This window comes from Cheilinus undulatus, linkage group 5, assembly GCF_018320785.1.
Source record: "Cheilinus undulatus linkage group 5, ASM1832078v1, whole genome shotgun sequence".
Lineage (NCBI taxonomy): Eukaryota > Metazoa > Chordata > Actinopteri > Labriformes > Labridae > Cheilinus > Cheilinus undulatus.
Genome location: NC_054869.1, coordinates 34,979,432 through 34,995,197, shown reverse-complemented (window position 1 = coordinate 34,995,197; position 15,766 = coordinate 34,979,432). Strand labels below are relative to the sequence as shown.

General features: G+C 40.6%; 1 protein-coding gene across 4 annotated transcripts in view; it reads right to left on the bottom strand.

Moving 5' to 3' along the window:
- The window catches only part of sh2b3 (SH2B adaptor protein 3), a 110,355-nt gene that overhangs the window by 63,729 nt on the left and 30,860 nt on the right, over positions 1-15,766 (bottom strand). For all 4 annotated transcript variants that reach the window (XM_041787048.1, XM_041787049.1, XM_041787050.1 and 1 more), the window contains one exon: positions 10,215-11,426. In XM_041787048.1, the coding sequence (XP_041642982.1) occupies positions 10,215-11,399 (1,185 nt within the window). In that variant the 5' untranslated portion in view covers positions 11,400-11,426. The remainder of the gene's footprint in view (positions 1-10,214; positions 11,427-15,766) is intronic.

Here is a 15,766-nt window from a genome sequence, read left to right as displayed (position 1 = left end):
TGCAATGTGTATGGTACCAATCAGGCATTTCAGTGTTTCCCCTGCCATTCTAGTAGGGGGGCGCCCCCCGCCCCCCGTCCCCCGTCCCCCTTTAACGTCGAGTCAATTTTATTTAACTGTATTTTCTATATAGCGCCAGATCACAACAGAAGTCATTTAAGGATACCTTTCCTATAGAGACCAACTAAATAGTCTTATATTTTATTTATCTTGTTTACATAAATGTTTTTAATTTCTTTTTTTTTTTTTTTAAGATTTATTTTTGGCCTTTTTGCCTTTATTGGACAGGACAGTGGATAGAGTCGGAAATAGGGAAGAGAGCAGGGAGAGACATGCAGGAAATAGTGCCACAGGCCAGATTCGAACCCGGGTCGCCTGCGCACATGGGGTGCGCCTTAACCACTCGACTACCGGCACGCCCTAATGGTTTTAATTTCTGAGCCCTGGTTTTCTGCTTGTTCCCTCTGACTCCATGACCAGCTGACACGCTCACCGACCAGAGAGCCCCGCCCCCTCCTCACCCTGTCAGAGCTGGGGTCTAATGTTTGCTAGGATGTTTTGACTCAGTATCATGACAGAGAGTTCTCCAATGCAACTGATTTATCCACTAAAGTTGTGTTTGAACCAATGCCCTGCTTGTTTTATGTCTGTGATAGTTAAACGAGCGCTGGATTTCGGCATGAGATTGTAGCAATTGCGCACAATTTATCAAATTCTCGCAATAAGCCTGACACAACACAGAAAAGTCCTGCAATCTCCCGTATATCACGCTGCAAACTGGCAAACCAGTGGGAAACGTGGTTAAAATCAGCGACATTGGGCTCATGTCCACACCGGCTCCCTCTTGATCTTCTCACCACACCAGGCAGAAATATGCACGGACCCTCACAGGTGTGTGTGGGACGTGAATATCTGAAGGGATCAGTACAGACTATGACTGAGTGGCCCATATGTGGGTCACCTGACAATCATTTAATCATTTCAAAACTCATTCATCTGAGATCAATAAACTGGTGGACGATCCCTTTTGTTTTTTTATTCCTTGTGTGCATGTTTCTCATAGTGGCTGATGCTATTGGCGATATTTATAATAGTTATTTACACTCATAAATAAACCTCATCCACATGCAGATTACGACAGAAACTCTTCAACCTTAGTATACGTAGTAGTGTTGACAAAAGAACACACAGGTAAAGAGACACCAGGAGGAGACAGAGACATGCAATGTGTGTGGATAATAATAGTGAAGAGAGAGAAAATGAGTAGATAAAGTCAGTGAAGGACAAACAAGCTTCATCATAAAGAACATTTACCAAAATACATCATCTTACCTATTATAAATATGTTATATGTTACAATAAAATTTTTTCTAAATCAACTTTACACTTGATATTGGGCTGATACAGTCCTAAAGTTACTCCTGATGTGACAGGAAGGAAAACAAGTTCATTTCCAACTCTGTCACTCATAGATAGATAGATAGATAGATCGATCGATAGATAGATAAAATGTTATATTGACAGCTGGGATTTAAAGAATCCCATGAACACCTGTTTGTGTCTGTGTCCCGTTGCATCACACTGCATTTATATTTCATAGTTTAGTATATCCTGAGTAATCATCACTTGTGTGGAAAGTGAATGTGGCTTCAAGTGTACTGTCATTATTTTTGCAGTGTCTCCCACAAGTTAATAAACTTAAAGATAGCTTGTCTTAAAAGTATGCGCCCTCTACCTTAACAACCATTGCAGAAAAATATGTTTAAAATTCTATGTGAGACACAACCTCAGCTCCAGTGTCTCTGTGTGAGACACAAACAGAGGTGTCTGGTGGGAGAAAACCGGAATATCTGTAGTTCCTGGAAGAGTGTTTGTCGCCACTATGAAAGGTGGGGGATTCAACACCTTTTAGGTTGTTCCTGTTTACCATGCTAACCAGTTAGCAAGCAGGTATACTATGCAAGCCATTCCTCTAGTCTAAGATGATAACTAAAGACAAATGACAGGGCAGCTTCTGCTATGCGCAGCATTTATGCTGTCCAACCTTTGTGTCCAAGTCTGGCATGGACACTGGTGTATGTGCAGAACACCTAGTCCAGTTTGTGTCCTACAAAGAGGTATGCATGCAGAATAAATTGATCTCAAACTGGGTGTGTAGATCTGAAATCTGACATTCTGTAGTACAGACTTACTAGTACACACGTCTTTTAAAAGCTCAGTTTCAGTCGGACTAACACAAAAAATCAACTTTTTCCAGCATACTGAATCAAAGGCCTGCCAGTGGCTGACTTAAATTACAACAGGGCCCTGGGGCTGTTTTTCCACAACCATGCTGGATAATATGTTGCAATGTTTCTTGTCAGCTTTAACGTGACATGTCAGATAGACTGTTTCATAATATTTGCATGAATATAATTCACATTCATCTTGGAAACCTCCCATATAATGTGTTGGAAAGTAGGATGAACGTTCTGTCTATCACATCTATTACAGGCCAATCTGAGCAACAAGACAGAATTACATTGTACGCATGTGCAACTCCACAAGTAAAGTCAGCCTGACAGGCAAACTCTGCTGTAGTGCATAAGCAATGGAGGATGATGTGGATAAAACTTATGCCAAGGCTTGTTTTAATAAAGAAAATGATACAATTCTGATAAAATGGTTGCTTTTTACTGCTAATAGCTTTAGCTGTAGTAGCTAGTGTACACACTTAAAGTAGAACTCAACCACCCCTGTATAGGCCTTTGCACACTGGGTCCATTTATTTCATCCGAATCTTTCGCATGTTAAAAAATAAATTCAAGCTCATGTTGTTCTAATGACGTTTGCCCACTCACAACGAAATTTTTCATCATATATTTCTTCAGAACAGGCTTGTTTTTTTGCGAAATTTCACATGAGTTCAAGTCATTTAAATGGGTGACTGATGATTCAAAACAATGCCCGCTGCGTCCTCCTCACTAGCTCACACCTGCTGGACCCCTCCTCTTTCTCTCTCTCGCACTGAAACCTCACTTTAAACACCAAAGTTTGCTCATTTATTATGTGGATATCAACCATGGAAATATAACAGATAGATGGGTGATTGATGGTTCAGTTCAGCGCCAGTTGCTTTATAATCTCTCTCTTAAATCTCACAAACTCATGCCAAAGCAGCATGGCAGAAGTTCAAAAACACCTTTTCCATCATAAAAAGCTTTAAGTGTTGTTCTTTGCTTTTTATTTTATGAAGAAATGAAGTGCAGTTCTGATAAAACTGCAGCTACATCAAAGCTTTTTGCTACACACTGACAACAGCCATTGCTATTGGCTTTCAGTTCAACTACACCCAGTTGTAGCTACTGCCTCGTTCTCCTCAAATGACATAGATTGGTCCAAACGGTGTTTGGTTCGGCACAAACTATGTGTATTGGAGCTTTTCAAAATAGATTTGCCTGATGACAGACTTTCAAATCCATTTGCTTTGCAAGGTATGGCATAGTTGACATAACCTAAGAAAACAAACACACACAGTGACTACAGACACACACTGAGCGGATAGCATTTTTTGTAAATACCGGATACACAATAACGGATTTTTGCTGACACCTGATAAGCTAATATTTCAAAACTTATTTTAGTTGGTAATGAAATCAAAACCAATATATTAACATATCTTCTTTATAGACTTAAAACAAAAAGTAAGGCAATTTGTGTTTGGTACATTATTTCTTTGCTTCTAATGCTTCTTGGTAATAAATTCTCTATCGCTGGAAAGCCTGTTTATTACCCTTTTAAATGATGCCACATTTGTAAGGATCATGCATTTGTGGGATGAGTAGCAGAGCTGAGTATGTGGCTGCACCCATGAAAAATGTGGCCTCCCACAAAAGAGCTCTCAGCAGACCTATGATCAAGAATTGTTGACTTGCATGAAGCTGGAAAGGGTTACAAAAGTATCTCTAAAAGCCTTGATGTTTATGTGTCCACGGTAAGACAAACTGTCTACAAATGGAGAAGGTTCAGCACTGTTGCTACTCTCCCTAGGCGTGGTCATCCTGTAAAGATGACTGCAAGAGCACAGCACAGAATGCTCAATGAGGTGGAGAAGACTCCTAGAGTGTCAGCTAAAGACTTACAGAAATCTCTGGCACATGCCAACATTTGTGTTGACAAATCTACAATAAGTAAAACATTAAACAAGAATGGAGTTCATGGGAGGACACCACGGAGGAAGCCACTGCTGTCCAAAAAAACATTGCTGCACGTTTGAAGTTCGCAAAAGAGCACCTGGATGTTCCACAGCACGACTGGCAAAATATTCTGTGGACAGATGAAACGAAAATTGAGTTGTTTGGAAGGAACACACAATGCCATGTGTGGAGAAAAAAAGGCACAGCACACCAACATCAAAACCTCATCCCAACTGTGAAATATGGTGGGGGGGCCATCATGGTTTGGGGCTGCTTTGCTGCCTCAGGAAAAATGAATTCCCAAGTTTATCAAGACATTTTGCAGGAAAACTTAAGACCATCTGTCCACCAACTGAAGCTCAACAGAGGATGGCTGATGCAATAGGAGAAAGACCCAAAGCATAGAAGTAAATCAACAACAGAATGGCTTCAACAGAAGAAAATACACCTTCGTGGAGAGTCCTGACCCAGACTCGATTGAGATGCTGTGGCATGACCTCAAGAGAGCGATTCACACCAGACATCCCAAGAATATTGCTGAACTGAAACAGCTTTTTAAAGAGGAATAGTCCAAAATTCCTCCTGACCGTTGTGCAGGTCTGATCTGCAACTACAGGAAACGTTTGGTTGAGGTTATTGCTGCCAAAGGAGGGTCAACCAGTTATTAAATCCAAAGGTTCACATACTTATTCCACTCTGCACTATGAATGTTTACATGGTTTGTTCAATAAAAACATGAAAACATATCATTTTTTGTGCGGTATTAGTTTAAGCAGACATAGATGAAGATCAGAAGACATTTTATGACCAATTTATGCAGAAATCCAAGAAATCCCAAAGGGTTCACATACTTTTTCATGCAACTGTATATGCTACAGAATACCAAGTTTTTCCTGTACAAGAATAAACTAGTTAATATTACAGTGAAAGTCTATTTGTTTTTGAAACAGACATCTGTCTTTTTGAGATGTAAAAGCAGAAAATGAGAGTGTATGCGTATTTAAACAACAGACCTGCAGGCTGTTACACAGACCATCCACAGAAAGTCCTCTAACCAAAATAAACACATTCTCCTCAAACACTTTTACAGTTATATGAATAAATCAGATAACTACATTTACCAGTCATCCCAGTAACTTCTTTTTTGACATCTATTTTTTCCTTTTTAACTTGAAACTGCTGAGACTATTCTTAAGGCAGAAGTTAACTTGATCCATGCAGGTAGATGTTGCAGTTTGACTAGGGATGGGGATCATTCATTTTTATTGAAACTGATAATGTGGTCGATACTCCTTATCGATCTGAGTCCTTATTGATACCACTAACGATACTTTTCTAGTTTAGTTTGGGGTAAAGACAAAATGAGGAACTAATTTTTACAATAGAAGTGGTAAAAACTGAATTGTGTTTGAGCTAAAATGTCATGATTCAGTCTAACATCTACTTTATATATATAAATACAATTTCCTCATAGTCAGTTGCATTTATTGAAATTTCTTGTCAAAAACTAAATTTTCCTATTTTTTATGGGAAGTTCGAACAGATCATAACATATATGATACAGTCTCTAATTTACTGAGGTTACCTGAATGCACCATATTTTCCGTCTTTCAGCTCGTAAAGTTCGCTAATCAACTTCAATTCTGTCGATTCCAGCACGGATTTCTACACTGGGTTAAGATTTTGAACAAACAGGACTTGTTGTAAAGTTTGGGAGCACTTTTCAGCATTTATCATAGCACATGAAGAAGAAAACTGTCTTGGAGCAGTGCAGGTGGAGTCGGTCTTCCTGAAGTCGACAGCTGATGCACAATACTGATGTGCTTTTAGTTTATTTTCCCTCCTTGCAAGAACTGTTGTATGTTTTTACACCAGGTATCTCTTAAAAAGACATTATGTCACAGAGCCTATGAGACTCGACAGCAGTATTGATAAGGCAAAATGTTTTTGATTTTCAGGTTCTTGAAAAATACAGAACCGGGTGTTAATCCTCATCCCTAAGTTTGACCATAATTTGCCCTGCATCAAAAACCTGTCAGAGTTTTGTCTAGACACAGCAGTGTGCCCTGACTGCAGCTTTCTCACGCGAACACATTATCAGTTACCATGCAGCTTCCTCTTTGGTGCTAAATCAGCAAACTAATATTACTGCTGTTTCTCACACATAAAGGCCCCCACTCATGCACACATTACACCTAAATAAGAATTAAGGTTGCAGCAATAGATTCTTTTTGTAGTCGAGTACTCTATCAATTCTTCTGACGATTAATCGAGTACTCCAGTAAGAAAGATAGCATTTTTTTAATCACTTTTTTTTTTTTTTTCAAGAGTAGTACTAGAGAAATGAGAAAAGAAGATTGGTCCCTTAAATGAACTACTTCTAAATTAAAATTTGTTATTAAAAGGTTCTCTAAAGAAAATATATTTTCCAAAGTGCAATGAAGTTCTGATGACAATTCACATTTCTTAAAGTTACAAGGAAAATAAGTTAAATAATTACATTAGATTATGCCATATTTGGGGTTTTAGGGATCCTCTCCCAGGACATTTTGGGGGCTTAAACTTTATTTCTTCTGTAATAGTTTATTTTTATTTTCCAAATTACAGTTTTACAATTACAGTACAGAGACAATTACAGTAAAGAGACACTTAATCATTTTAACATCCTCTACTTTATGCATAAATGTAATATTTCACATTCTAACAGAATAAAGTTCCTTCATTCACACAGTGGTCTGATGATGTCTGAAAGGTGAACCTTACTAGATTACTAGATTACAGTAATATGGTCTATTTTTTCAAAGGGTGTTCACGTTTAATTTTTGCACATTTTTGGTTTGTGAGTTCATCCACCATAAAAATATGACCTTTTAAGAACATCCACTGACATGGAGAGCACATTTAAAGGGATGAAGCTGCTTCTACAACCGGTTGAATCCTGACTATATGAAGATTAACTTTAACCTATTTAGTCTCTGTATCACTCACTGTCTGTGGCAGTAGTGTGTTTCTATTTAATTGGTGTCAAGTCATTATCAAAATAAGTCTAAATTATTCAGGATGCTGAAACTTGATGAAAAATACGCTGGAATCAAGACGTCAGTGCGCTGACAATGACGCCTGACTGTCTTCTGTGAAACCGTCGAGTCAATCAGAGAAGTTTATGAAATTCCCTGAAGTCTGTAGACTCAAACTGAGTGCTGTCTCACACCAGCGAGTAATGCAGGCAGCGCGTAAGCTCGAAGATCTGCGTAGGGTCACCAGTGCAGGCGTAGTGCCATATTTGCCATGGAGCTGCAGCCAATGGATGCGTAAAAACGCAGGACGCATGCCTGTCAACATCAATGCATCAACTTCTCTACCCTCGTGAATTTCACGCCTCACATCATGCATGTTACGTTATCGTAACACACACATGCTCACACACACACACACATATATAGATTCACAGAAAAAGACATGTGAAACTTAACATCCAAAAATAGATCACAACTAAATATCTAACAGTGACGCCAAAATCTTACAAGTTCATATGTTAAAATGCCTTCTATAAGGGTCTGAATGTGTGGTTTTTGTGTAGGTTAAATGTGTGCATGCAGGTCCACAGCTCTCCTTCCTTTTAAGGGCATTCTCAGGGCCTTAACTCCCTGCACAACCAAGATTACATACAAAAAGAGAGAGAGAGGTTGGGAGTGTTCAGAGCAGCAGTGCAGCTGGGAAACTAAAGCAGCACTGCAATCAGCCAGGAAAATCCTGCCAGTGACTTCCCATTCTGATACACATGCATGCACACAAACTCAGACATGTGCACTCACACAGCTCTGGTTCTATCATCAACCAAGCAACCTCACACGCATGGTCAGGGCTGCAGCTGGCTGAGGGCTGCTAAATATAAAATCCTTCTTGCACAAATAGTCATTTGAACAAACACATGCATGCAGCTTCTTCTCCGCTGACCCTGTTTTTGCCAGAATACACACTTTCACACACCCTGGAGAGACTCAACTGTACTTCCACTGACCTTATACATGACAGCAGCTAGGACTGCCGTCAGTTCAGCCACTCTGATTACTGCTTTGGGGATCTTAGGGGACTGGGTGTGCAGGGGCATGCAGCCTTGCAGCTGGCCTCATCTGGTTATACTGCAGGCTTTAGCCATGAGGTCTCATGTGTGGAGCCAAACATACATATTAGAAAAAGAAGACTTCCTGCTGTGTTTGTCAAGAAGGGGAGGGAAAAAGGATCCAGTTTCACACCTTCATAAATTGCTCAATCAAAAATATCTTACTTGAGACTATTTCATATTCTCTTAAAGTTCAGTTGATGTCTTAGTCATAAAGTAATAAGACGAAAAAAAGTTATGACTGGCTGAAGTAAACCTCAAACAAACAGGAAACTGTGTAGGAGGGATATTTACTGAAGAGTTAAGAAAGACGTGCAGATTCTTTGAGGTCACTGAGCAAAAAAAAAAAAAACTGTATAGGGCAAATGCTGAGAGAAATAAGTACATGAAAACTGATGCATTTCAAAAAAATGTGCAACAGTAATCAGTGTGGCACAGGCAGATTACATATCTATCACTAGCTCCATTTGCTCTGAATCTCTTGACTAGGTTAAAGTGCAAACTATCTCTAACCGAGTTTTAACAAGGTTTTCTGTGTAAAATCAGTGATGGGTTTTAATGGTGACACTGACTCTCAGCATGTAGAGCAAGAACAGACACAATGCTCTGATTAGTTTTTCACTTAACTTGCTATGTCTTTTTCAGCAAGAGGAAACCAGTCTTGTTCAACATCACTGCACACTGTGTGGCTGCATTTATACACCAAATCAATCACTGGAGGCAAAGATGACAGAAAAACAACAAAACACTGTACAGCTCTTCGAGACAAAGCTGTATGTCATCTCAGCTCTGATCTTGTTCTGTCATGCTGCAAACTGAAGACAAAAAAAGAGCTTTTCAGAAGATGCACAATATGATTTATGACAACAAAACAAATGCAAAGAAATGGAGTATTCACAAAAGGAGGGGGGGAAACCCCTGCAACAGAAACAGCTGGAAACAGGAAATGACTTTGTGCCCGCGTGTATGTGTCTTTGCAAAGATTCTGCTCATGCGTGTGTGAGACAGCCTGGTAAACATACTGTATATTAACCAAACCTGTGAAAGCTCCTGTGGTACACAAGACCTATAGAATCACATCCTGTACATAATGAGGAACCTGCCAGCTGTTCAGTTTTTCAGTGCAATTCTGAGAAGAAGCTTTAAAAGCTTTATCGAGAAGTACATACACACACACACACACTTCTGTGAAACACAAAACTCAACGCAGGCATTTTCTGTACAAACAACAACAGAGGCAGGGTCAGCCATTGATTATCATGCATTCATGCTGGGTTGGAAAACTAGACAGAAAAAACCAACAGCCACTCCTGAGGCACAAAAATTGTGCTTGAATCAGTGAACAGGCTGAAACAGTAAACCTTCAATGCACTGCTGAAAACTGAACTGTGTCAAAAAATATAAACTTGCTTCAAAACCCAATCACCTAAAAAAACTCACTGATTGGCCCATACTGCAACCTCCAGTTGTGGGTTTGGTGTGAGAGGTGAGGTCTTTCTTATTTCTCATCAAACAGGCTAAGTCTTAGGTTCCCTGGAATTCTCAAATTTCAAAGTTTTTTGGCTTAAAACAGCAATCTGAGGACACTGGTTGGCTTCATGGTTAGTTTGTGAGCCTAATGCACAGTGAATCTAGTCCTTGAAATCGGTGACCTCCAACCCTGTCCATTTCTTGTCTGTCATTCCCAACTTGCTTCATCATATTTCCAAGCTTCTCCACAGTAATGTCTTTTAAAACACAAGGCAATAATCACCTGACAAGCACAAACACGAGTAGAATAAGATCATGAGAATAAATTGTGACGTATATTTAGAGTCTCGTTAATATTGTGGATATACTACATGTCATTCAGCATGCACATACTGTGAAACAGCTTGCATGTGTTTATAAGAACAGGCAAAAGCAGGTATTCTTACCTTTGGAGGATCATAGAGCTCCAAATGGTACCTCTCCCCTCCTCCTCTCCCTCCTCCTCCTCCTTGAGTGTCCCTGATCCTCCTGACCAGCAGGCGGCAGCGTTGCCAGCGAGGCTGAGAGTCTGAGATAGTGTCATCCACCAGTAAGTACCTCAGTGAGCCCTCTTTACAACAGCCACTCCCCTCTGACCTCCTCTGCCTCATGCTGCCACCACGTAACCAACGGAAGTGATCCAGGAAGTGAGAGGCTACCCCTGCCACTTGTGAAGAAGATGGGAGAAGGGCTTCAGAGTTCGGACAAGAGGAAGACCGGGAGGACAAGGAGGAGGATGACACTTCCTCATTAGTGGAGGAAATGCCACCCACTCTGTCAGCGTTATTTGGGGGGTTGCTGTTGTTGTTAGTAGTGGGGTTGCTATGTGACAGGTCCTGGGATAAGGGGGGGCTGGAACCGGGCCGTTTTTTGAGGAGGCGTCTCACAGTCTGCCTAATTTGACTGACAGAAAAGTGTGTGACTTCAGTATGTCCAGGGTTGGAGGTTGAGGAATCAGAAGAGTACCGTTCAGACACCTGCCGGCGATCCGTGCCAGAGATCTCCTCGTTGCTGCGGCTGCGAATCAGAAAAGACCCACTGCCGATACAACGGTTTGACCCCCTGAGAACCGCCGGGCTTCCTGATAAAGAGCTTCCTGCAGCACATCTCAGGGGCTGCTCCTGCTCTCTTCTCAACACCACAGGCTCAACTTTTGGTGACACCACAGTAAACGGAGCAGCTCCTCCACTTGGGCGGCCTGCCTCCCGGTAATCCTGCACCCCTGACAATGAAGTTATCCGCAATCGGCCGATTAAACCCTCTAATGGAAGGGAAGACGCTGGAGTGGTGGAGGAAGCACTGCTGGCAGCATTAGAGCCTGTGTTCTGGCTGAGCGGTGTGCTGTCTTTGTCGACCTCGCAGCAAAAGTGCTGCTGGAAGAGGTCTGTGAATTGCTTGGAAAAGGTCTCTGGTGGAAGCACGTCATGCTGTGGCCGCTCTCTGGCGAAGCTCTGATAGTGTCCGGCCAGCTGCCGGGCTGTGGCGATGGCGTGCAGCTCGCAGAATTCCCTCCAGCCTCTCGGGGGTGCCGCCAAGCCTGGGCCTCCTGCTGTTGTGGTGGTGTTGGCTGGATGGATAGTGTTACCATTCATTGCAGTAACCAGACCGGTTGAGAATCACTGCAGTCAAACACAAAAAGATTGGAAACAGAGGAGAGGTTGGAGAGAAGATTGGGAGAGGGATAAAAAAAAAAAGACAGAGAAAAAGAGGAGGATTTAGAGAAGAAAAAAAAGATGATCAAGACAAACAAGAGAGAGATATGGAAACATCATTAGCAACAAATCAAGATAATGCGAATCGTTGTGCAATAACTGGAACGCTAAAAACTGAACTAGCTAAAAAGTCAGAGCATTTCTTTGAACTACTTGAAAGTTTGAAACAGTTCAAACATTGAGAAAAGGACAGCAAAAAGTCTGATTTTATCTGCCCTCGCTCTTAAACAGCCTAAATTGGATTACATGGGCCTGCAAAGAATCTCTGGCAATCAACCAGTCACAGAGTATCTTAATAGATAAGGACGGCCATGGTTCACTCAAAGGACAATGGGTTAGCATTCAATTTGTGGGAAAAAGAGTAGATTGAATGGAGGGCACAAACTCCAATAAGTGCATCAATTTCAGGAGAACTCAAGGAAAATTTTGTACCGCCAGTGATGTGTCTGGAGTAAAAGTGGAAAATGAGAAGAGAGAAGCTAAGTGGAGCCAATAAGGACTACTTAATCAGCTCTAAAGTGCTCTGAAATGGATGAGAAACGCTCAGGTATTTAAAGCCCCGTCCACACGGAGACGTAAACGATATATTGCCGTTTTGGAAATATCCGTGTAAACATGGAACCACTGAAAACGACTGAAAACGATGTAGTGCATATGCCAAGCCTGTAAGTGGCGTTGTAACACTGCCCTAGAAATGCACCAAAAGAGAGAAGAAGATTACGGACCATGCGTATAAAGGTTTTGGGCCATATACAGTTTTGTTTTGGCCGGACCTACGCAGTCAGCTTAAGACAGCTACGCTATGTGTGACATAATCGTTTCAAGAAAGATGCGGATAGCCATCCACATGGAGACGAAACTGTAGTCGTTTATGGATTTATGCACTCTGGGACCTGTTTTCAAAAAGTATCGTTTACAGTCACCCAAAACGCCGTTTTCCGTGTGGATGAAATGCTGATACGACAAAAAACTTTTGCGTATACACCTGAATTCTTTTCCATGTGGACTAGGCCTAAAATGAATGAAAGCAGTAATACGTCATTCAGCCAGACACTGAGGCCCTGTCCACACGGAGATGAATTCGGGAGTATACGGCTGATTACATGGTTGTGTTAGTGCCGCAGAAGCTACTGAGCTTATTATGGCTTTTACAGCAAAATCTGATGCTCCTTTACCACCACCACCACAAAACGCATACACCAGATGATCTTAAATCCAATGCGGAGAACACCCAGAATGGCAAGTAGAGGAAAGTTTGTGTCAGTTTTCTGTGATCTTCTCTCATTTGGTGCATTTCCGTGGCAGCGTTACAGCACCACGTGAAGGCTTGGCATATGCACTACAGCGTATTCAGTTATTTTCAGTGCTTAAGCAGATATTTCCTGAAACAATTCTGTCTTTACGGAAAACTTTCTCAAAACAAAAAGGCAATATATCATTTTCATCTCCATGTGGAAGGGGCCTGAATGAGGACCTGACTTAGAGTTACTTCTGCTTCTCATATCCCCTTCCAAATTAAATTTTAGTGTTATACCCTTAATATAGGCTGTCATTGCAGTCTATTAGGCAGCTTCTTAAGCAGCTCTAATAGTTTTCCAGCTTGATAAGATAACTGCAGTTTTAAGCTCATCTTCCTAGATCTTTTGTTCAGGAAAACTTTTCAGTGTCACATTATTATCCCCTTTTTAAACTTCCTAAAATTATGCCCCAGAAGAAAAAACAAGCAGTAATAAAGTGTTTGGTAGCTATGTGATTTTATTTGTAAATAAATATGGATTTTAAAATGGACTTCTTTGGTTTCCAAATTTGTTTTAGTGTTTTTGAACCTTTTTATCAAAACAGAGCGAAACATGTGATGAGAAATTAAGTTCCTGACCACCTGAAAATGGATCTTGTGATTATATTGTGAGATTTTAGGCCCTCAGGTTCCAGGATGACTGTGTATTTTTGTTGAAATTTTCTTTTTTGGAAAGTTTTCCTCTCATAGTGAGGAGGTAGCTGTTTGAACAACTTTATCTTTTCTCCTTATTATCCACTCTGTAAGGCAGTGGTTCCCAATCTTTTTTCTGTTTGCCCCTTTGGCTGGTGAAAATACTATCAACCCCCTACCCACCACATCAACCTACACAGGAAGATGGTGGCAAGAGGAAGGAGTTTGGCTCTCCTCATTACCCACCTTTTTACAGGTGAAGCCACGGGTGAGATGTAACTCATGATGTTTCGTCCCAGTGTTAATTTTGTCGACTAAAACTATGACCAAAAATATCGTCGACAGCCATTGTTTCCATGACAAAAACTAGACTAAGACTAACAAAAATAGATTTGTGGTGATTAAAGCTAGACTAAAAATTAATGTAGTTTTCATCAGACATTCAAAATATGTGATATTTCTCCACTGTGGGTAAATCTGGCAAAAAACAATGCAGCTGTAGCTATTCTGCCTCTCAGCTGTAGAAAGCAGGGACCCCAGGTTTGGCAGGGTGCACAGAATACACTACCATGATTTGGTACCAGATTTAGGCAAGAAAATAAATGCTTGGACTACAAGTAAAGACTAAAATTTGAGGAGTTTTTATGGACTAAAACTAGAGAAAAATGTTGAGTTTCCGTAGACTAAAACTAAGAAGGACAGAAATTACTAAAATGTGACTAAAACTAAAATGCATTTCATTTGAAGACTAAAAATAAGACTAAAATTCAAAATAGCTGCCAAAATGAACAGTGTTTTGTTCAGCTAGTTGTATTTTCTGGTGTAAATCCATTGCTGGTACCACGTTTTCCTGCAAGTCATCTCACTAAATTTTCCATCCTTTGCTAGCAAAGCAAAACAGCTTGCATTGTCTTCATATGGTCTTGTCACTCCTTTGTCCCTAAGCTGCACACAGCTCAGTCTCATCTTGGTAGCAGGGTGGGAAATTTGCACCTGCTGCCAGCCAAATGTGGGTATTTTTGAGCAGTGTCTGTTATATTTGCTCCACCTACCAGCCACGGGTGGGCAAATAAAAGTAACTAACAGGATCATTTGATGACAGTTAACAACATAGATTTGAGTACCAGGCTTTTTCTTGTTTCTAGTAGTGCTGTCAAAATAAAACGTAAATTTAAATGGATTAATCACACAAAATTAGCAGTTAATTAATCAGATTAAAAAAATGAATGCAAATTGATCGCAGTGACATCATACGTTACTCTTTTCAACAACCCTCCACCTAAGCGTTGTAAACTTGATGAAAATAAAAGCCAAACTTCAACTTCACTTTATACATCCAAAACATATACAATCCAGGATTCATTAACAGGACAGCCTCCATCTCTCCTCCCTGCCTGTGTTAATTTGTAATATAAAGACATAAAGCAATATTGCACAAGAGAAAGGGGTGCTGTACTAAGTACCAGCATGACTGTGATTATATTGGTATTTAGAACAAAAGCACCAGTGATATATCACAACAGTTCTTGTAAAAGACCTCAGTGATTGACAAAGGTCGTTCTGAGCTTTGATGCATCCTGTAACGTAAGTCTCGCTGACAGCTGCTTTTTAGGCATTAATGATTCTGAGGTATCAGTTCGATCCATCTAGACAAGGACAATTTGCTGAAATAAACTGTCCTAATAGTGAAGCAGATTGATACAAACACTTCACTGGAGTCTGACTGCTGTCGTACCCTTTATCAGCACTCATGCTCTGTTTTCACACACTCCAGAAAATTTCCAAATATCTGAGGCTTACTACTCCTGTAGATTTCCTGAGTTTGTCTCACAAGGACACCTCTCATAACACAGGACGATTTCTCTGGTGTGGACAGTCTCAGGAGACAAGGCGTGGCATAAAAAGAATGATTCAGAGGAGGTGGACAAAACAATAAAGTACGCTATAATGACAAATTTTGCCTTTAAGAAGAACTGAAAGATTAAGAACTGAAACACTCTCTAGTCACTCTGCAGTAGCAGGATTTCTAAAAGATCTGGGTGAAGTCAGGGTGAAAAATCCTACTCACATGCAGCTCATCCTGTTTTGTAACAGAAACTGGAGTTTAACATTTGACAAAAAAGATTGTATTTCTGAAGGCATGGCAGCTTTTATTTTGGCGTGGCAGTGCGCCACGATCAATTACATGTAGCGGAAACCCTGTATAAGCTATTTCTTTTTTGCACTGTGGAGCTCAGTGTTAGCAGGTTATTTTGCTGCTTTTTATTGCCCTCAAAGATGCAGATGTCTTTGGCTGTACTGTTAAAAATACAGGTAG